At 46.6% G+C, this 7,013-nt stretch overlaps 1 protein-coding gene across 2 annotated transcripts in view; it reads left to right on the forward strand.

The window, feature by feature from the left end:
• The first annotated feature begins 665 nt into the window (after positions 1-665).
• The window catches only part of RNF130 (ring finger protein 130), a 151,217-nt gene continuing 144,869 nt past the window's right edge, over positions 666-7,013 (forward strand). Inside the window, exon 1 of one of the 2 annotated variants that reach the window (XM_017863957.1) lies at positions 666-1,374. In XM_017863957.1, coding sequence (XP_017719446.1) covers positions 924-1,374 — 451 coding nt within the window. In that variant the 5' untranslated portion in view covers positions 666-923. The remainder of the gene's footprint in view (positions 1,375-7,013) is intronic. The other variant, XM_017863958.1, reaches the window with a different exon arrangement.

The raw sequence follows: 7,013 nt of genomic DNA on the forward strand, positions 1-7,013 counted from the left end.
GCCCGGCCGCGGACCCGTGCCCACGATCTGCGAGGAACCAGTGAGCGAGCAGGAGGTGAGCGAGCAGGAGGTGAGCGAGCATTACCGCCTGAGCTCTGCCCTGTCAGATCAGGGCGGCATTAGACTCTCATAGGCGCGCGAACCGGTTGTGAACTGCGCGTGCTTGGGATCTAGGCTGCGCGCTTCTTAGGAGAATCTAACGCCTGATGATCTGAGGTGAAGCAGCTTCATCCAAAACCACTTCTCTCCCTCAGTCCCTGCAAAAACTGTGTTCCAGGAAACCCGTCGCCCAGTGCCAAAAGGTTAGGGACTGCTGCCCTAGAGGCCTTTCCCAACCACTCGTGTCCCTGCAGGTTCGGGCCAGACATCCCCCATCCATGATGTCAACCGCATGACATGAATGTTAAGTCTCATGACATTTAATTTTAAACATTTATTTTAAAGTTAGAACTTTTTTTCTTTTGTAGTCTGTTCTCACACATTTCCACATGCCCTCGCAGATCTCCCGGGCTCCAGGCCCTGCAGCCATCACGCCCGACAGAGAAACTGCCAGCGCCAGTGGGTGACCCGGCTGTCCGCGCCCTCGTGCAGGCGGGCGGGAGCGGACAGGCCCTCGCACGCATGCGCGCGGGGCGGGGCTGCGCCTTAGGCCTGTGCGTTGCCGCTAGACCAGCCGGGGGGCGGGGCGGCGGCGGACGCGCGCCTCAGGCGGCAGCCGCGCGAGAGGGACTTTGTGTTCCTCTGACTCTCCTGGGGGCGCTTCCTCCCGTGCCGCCCTTCCCCTCCCGCGCCGTGTCCTTGCGAGGCGCCTCCCATTCGGCGGGACCGACCGGGGGGATGGAGGGGGCACGCTCCTACAGCCCTCCCGGGACCCTGAAGAGACGCCCGCGTGCGACTTGAGACGCCGCCCTCGCCGAGGGCCCATGGGCGCGTCCCCACGGGTGGGCAGCGGACGTGAGGGCGGCGAGCGGCGAGGCCGTAGCGTCCAGGAGGGCCGCGCTCGGGCTCGGCCCCGCGCAGGCCGCGCGCGCGCTCCCGCCGCAAGCCCGGGCCGCGCCGCCCCGCCTCTCCGCGCCGGACCCGGAGCCAACGGTCCCGCGAGCGGCGGGCGGCGGCGGCCGGGGGAGATGAGCTGCGCGGGGGCGGGCGGGCCTGCCCGGCTCGCCGCGCTCGCCCTGCTGACCTGCAGCCTGTGGCCGGCGCGGGCAGACAACGCGAGCCAGGAGTACTACACGGCGCTCATCAACGTGACGGTGCAGGAGCCCGGCCGCGGCGCCCCGCTCACGTTCCGCATCGACCGCGGGCGCTACGGGCTTGACTCCCCCAAGGCCGAGGTCCGCGGCCAGGTGCTGGCGCCGCTGCCCCTCCACGGAGGTGAGTGCCGGCCCGGGGGCGGCGGGCGGTGGTCACTGCATCCCGCGGAGGCGGCGGGGCTACGGTTCCCGGCCCCGGCTCTGGCCCTGGCTCTCCCAGTGCGCGCTGCCGGGCCGACGACCCCAGCCAGGGTCGAGGCTTCCGTCGTGGACAGCCTGGCCTGCTTCCGTGGGAACCAGGCTTCAGGAGCGTGATTGGGTTTTCCCCTTCTTTGAAAAAAGACTTGGAACGGTCGTCTTTGCGTTCAGGCAGCTTGTTTGCTGGAGGGCATTGAGCTAGGAGTTTGCAGGGACAGCGTAGACAAAGGAGGTGGTGCAAGAGCGCAAAACTAATTCATGGGGAGGACATCTCAGCCTGTATTTTGGAAGCGGCAGGTTTGTTCCTGAAATCACGGACTTAACGCTGAGCTGGATCTCGAAGGATGCGGCCCTTTTCTAACATAAAAACGTGCCGTTAAGTGGTAAATGGAGGGGGGGTTGTAAAGGGAAAATGGACATCTTCCCTGTTGCTTTTGGCTCTTGTTCTTGCCCTAGTAGTTTTACTGTAATTTGACGCCTAAAAATGTCACATTATGACGATTTGATACTAATCAGAACTACTAGCCAAGGTTTTTCAGGTCACGGGTGCCGACCAAAAGGGAAATAGGTAAAATTTTCAAGAATTGTCTTTGAAACCATTTGGCTTAATGTCATATTTTCCTATAAACATGGGCTTTGTTTAGTTAATTATTTGGTGTAAACATGTATTTGTTTAAATTATTAGTCATGGTTTGAAGGAAACGTTTTGCACATCGCAGAATATGATTTTTTGGGTTTTGGCCAACTTTGAACTTTTGGGAAATACCTGCTATTATCCCCACCCTCATTGTCACCCTGAGAATGCTGAGAGGGGATTTTTCTTTTCTAAACTGCTGTTCATGTTAGGATGACCTAAAGTAGGCAGCCAGATCAAGTAATGGTTTGCTTTTGCACTCTTAAGATATTAACATATTATGCCCGTCTGAGGTCTATATTTGTATGCCAAAGTGCTAAGCTGTTTTCTTCTTTGAGACAGGCTGGCTGGGGAAAAATAATCACATAAGGCTTTTACTGTAGCCTGTCCTCAACTCAGACTGGGCTTTTAAAAGTCCGTTTTACACCAGTAATCAGGTGCTTCAGGTCTCCACTGTGTTAAAAAATGGCAGTTAGGGTCCCAGCTTGGCCACAGAAACAACTTTTGTCTTGGGTTCATTCAGTAAATATTTGCGTTCTTGCTCTGTGCCAGTCACTGTGGTTGAGATGCACAGTGTGGCCAGACTCTGGCAACTAACAATGGTAGCCTCTTTTCTGGTGGGGAGAACCGTGAGGGTCACGTGGAAGGGTAGAAAGAGGAAGAGGGAGGCAAACTGTTCTGGAGCAAGGGCTGGCCCTCTGCAGTGTTGTGAAATTTGTGGTTTGTCTTTGAGGCTTGGTTCCCTCGAGCCCCCCAAATCCATGGTCTGAACTTCAGATCCTTGCCTCTACAGTGTTCATGTGCTTCAACTACTTGTTGCTTGCTGTCACCCCAGACCAAAGCCCCGTCTTTGAGAAAGCTTGCTTTAGGTGTTTCTGTAGAAGGGTATTGGGAACCAGCTCATGTATTGAGGTGTGAGTGAAGGTTAGTCCTGTTCCCCTCTCAGTGGGGAGGCAGCACTGTAGGATGAAAGGTTCTGAGTCAGGCCTGTGCTCTACGTATACTGTGACACTGGAAAAGTAACTGCCATTTAGCCTCAGTTTCCTCATCTGTAAATGGAATGATGAAACGTACATATCTTAAGGTTGTTGACAGGTTTAAATGGTTCCTTAATTCTGAAAAGAGGAGATTTGGTAACCTAAAGGAATCTCTCAGTTGGTGAGATTTTAGACACTGCAACAGAATGAACACATTTGGGCAGTGTGTGAAGACTGAGTGTGAAGTCAGTCCCCTTGAGGTTTAGTCTCCCTTTCCTTGATTCTCTAGGGGTCATTTTGTGTCCGTCCCACATGGGCCTGCTCCAGGTTTTCTCAGGGGGATGGGTTTGGGGGTGGGGGACCTACAGGTGGTCTGAGTCTGGCTTTGTAGCAAGGGTCTTCACACACATATGCTGTTTTTCAGTCCAGCAAATATTAATTGAAATCCTGTGTGCCAAGGCATTGGTGAAGGAGAGGCAACAGCAGTGAACAAAACAGATTTAAAAAAATCCGTCTCTATAAAGTGTAACTTCTACTGGGGATCTTTATAAGTTAGTCTGCCTGTCGATAATTTCTAAACCTATGGGTTTATATGAAATCTAAATCTTCTGCTGTTGCAGCAGGAACTTAGGAATTTATTTTAGAAACAGAAGTGGTGATATGTGTCTATTAAAATTATTCGTGTTTAAGAAAATGATTTAAAATTGGAATACTTGGGTATTTTACATTATAATCTTGATTGAATGAGTTTCACAGTTTTTTAGTTTTAGAAAAAATAGTGCATCCTTATGACCTTGATGCTCTTATAATTTTGAATTGAGGAGAATTCTTGACATGTTTATTGAGGACTTACTATGTGTTAACACTAAGCAAAGTAATGTTCAGCTTACACACAAAATTATGAGACAGGTCCTGGTCCAAAAACAGCTGTGGCCAATTTACGTGAAATTCATGAAAATTTGTTTTTAGGGTGTTTGGTAGAAGTGAACATAAAGACAAAATAACTTTATAGTTTTCCTAGAGTTTAACATAATGGCTCATTTTAAAGCTGTGGATTGATTTATGAAACTAGAAACCTTTCTGTTTGCTTTGCAGTGCTGCTATCAGTTTGGCATGTGTGAATTTCTGAATAAGATTTATTTGTCCTATCCCTTTAAAGAACAAATAGTCAATTTTTTTTTCTTAGGCACTTTGGTATTTTAAAAGTATATTTTGGCAAGTGCTATACTTTATGTAGTATACTTTATGAGATACTTTATGAACAAGTATACTTTAAAAATATGTCTTTGCCATTAAGTGGAATGCATTGGTGGGTGTAGAATCATTTGCCTGGGGCTAACACATTTTATATTTTAATTGGTAAAGAATTTGTGTTTAGAAACGGAGTTTTGAAGGAATGTGTCGTGTATTTATGCACTGATCACCGTTGCTTTCTTATTACTTACTCAAATAGTAAGCTTAGAACTAGGAGCAAAATATTTAGTACCTCTGCAGAGCAGCCTAGCAGGGTCTGTTGTGGAGCAGACATTGTAAATGTGCTTTCTGTGTGTGCACACTAACTTTTTGTTTGAGCCCGGTGTGGGGGTTGGGAGAGGAGAAAGCCTGTGTTGGTGATGTGATTATGTATGCAGATGTGCTGCTGGGGAAGAATTTAGTATCGGCCACTTCTTGCTTTGCATAGAAATTTTCAGGATTGGATGTTACACCCTTAGAGAATAATTTTACCAAATAATAAACCTTTTTTTGTTAACTTGCTTAGGGATGCAATAAAACTCAAAAAAGTGAATCTTAGGTTTTTATGTTAAAAAATGTAATCCCATTAGAGGACGCCTTTGATGGTTCCTTTAACGAATCTGAAATTGGTTTTTAGAAATTCTCATAAACGGTGGAGGAGATTGATGTGAAAACAAGATTTGGGTGAAAGGGGTCATGTAATGTTTGAACTCATAACAGCAAAGGCAGGGGCTATTGGACACAGATTTCAAAATATTCAGAGAAAAAGGAGATATGATCATGGGAGCAGGGTCTCTGAATGTTCAGAAAGAGAATTCAGAAAGAGCTGGAGGCTCTAAAAATCAAATTTTAACATAAATAGCCTGGCAAGAGAAAAGTGGCTGTATATAATAAATTACATTTATGTTGAACTTTACAGCTTATGACATGTTTTACATACTGTTTTCCTTCACATTTGAATGATTATTTCCATTAGCCTATAAATGTTTGAATATTTTTTAAAAAACCACTTGATCTCTCCACCAAATCCCTATCCTGCTACCACCCCATTTCTCTCTTACAGTGAACCCCTTAAACATTATCTACATTTACTGCCTCTGATTTTTCCTCCTGCTGCTCTTCTCTTTGTGAAGGTCTTCTCTTGCCATGCCAGTGGTTTTGATAAAGATGTGGCATGTATAACAGATATATTTGATAGCAGGGGCAGAATTGCAAAGATCTTAATGTGTAGAATGATGAGCTATATAGCTTTAAAAAATTAATAGGAATAAAGACATAGATTTGAGTTTTAAAAAGTCACCTTCGTGGAGGGGAGCAGAAGGAGCTGAGGGTTAGCTACCTGTCAGATGACAAAGCTTGTGAGCTCTCACTGACTTCACCCCACCTTGCCCCGTCTAATCTTGCGCTGCATTTGGGCCTCAAGACTAGATAACCTCTAAGATCCCTCCCACCTTGAACAAGGTGTGACTGTAAATTAGTAAGACATGTCTTTTTTTTTATTTTAAGGACAGGGTCTTGCTCTGTTGCCCAGGCTGGAATGCAGTGGTGTGATCATAGCTCACTGTAGCCTCGACCTTGGGGAGTCAAGTGATGAGTCCTCCTGCCTCAGTCTCCTAAGTAGCTGAGACTGCAGGTGCACACCATTATACCTGGCTAATTTTTTTTTTTTTTTTTTTTTTTTTTGAGACAGAATTTCGCTCTTGTTGCCCAGGCTGGAGTGCAATGTTGTGATCTCGGCTCACCACAACCTTCGCCTCCCGAGTTCAAGCGATTCTCCTGCCTCAGCCTCCCTAGTAGCTGGGATTACAGGCATGTGCCACCACGCCCGGCTAATTTTTTGTATTTTTAGTGGAGACGGGGTTTCTCCATGTTGGTCAGGCTGGTCTCGAACTCCTGACCTCAGGTGATACGCCTGATACCTGGCTAGTTTTATAAATTTTTTGTAGAGACAGGGTCTCGCTGTATTGCCCAGGCCAAGACAAATCTTTTTAAACAAACTTGCTAGACTATGCCCATTAGGGAGAGTGTTCTTCTTGTTAAACCAATCATATTGGGAAGGTGTATTAGTCTGTTTTCATGCTGCTGATAAAGACATAGCTGAGACTGGACAGAAAAAGAGCTTTAATAGGACTTACAGTTTCGCATGGCTGGGGAGGCCTCAGAATCATGGTGGATAGCAGAAGGCACTTCTTATATGGCAGCAGCAAGAGAAAATTAGGAAGATACAGAAGTGGAGACCCCTGATAAAACCATCAGATCTGGTGAGACTTTTTCACCACCATGAGAATGGTATGGGGGAAACGCTCCCATGATTCCAGTTGTCTCCCATCAGGTCCCTCCCACAACACTGGGATTTATGGGAGTACGGTTCAAAATGAGATTTGGGTGGGGACACAGAGCCAAACCTTATCAGAGGGTGTGCGTATGTGTACACATATATGCACATATTATGCAGCAGTGAAGACATTAAACGTTATTAGCATGACAGTGTTTAATGTTTGTGATATTACCTTTTCGATTGAACAGTTTTATAAAGCCTGCAATATGTAACGTTTTATCGTTGACAAAATTTAGATTTGAATTTGATAAAAATTTTAGATTTGAATTTGGACAATAATTGAAAGTTACTCAGAGGCAGTTGTGAATAAGATACCTGCTTAAGCAAGGCAATGAAATTTTTTTTTTTTTTTTTTTTTTTTTTTTTTTTTTTTTTTTTTT

The sequence above is a fragment of the Rhinopithecus bieti genome, unplaced genomic scaffold (genome assembly GCF_001698545.2).
Source record: "Rhinopithecus bieti isolate Rb0 unplaced genomic scaffold, ASM169854v2 scaffold_73501, whole genome shotgun sequence".
NCBI lineage: Eukaryota > Metazoa > Chordata > Mammalia > Primates > Cercopithecidae > Rhinopithecus > Rhinopithecus bieti.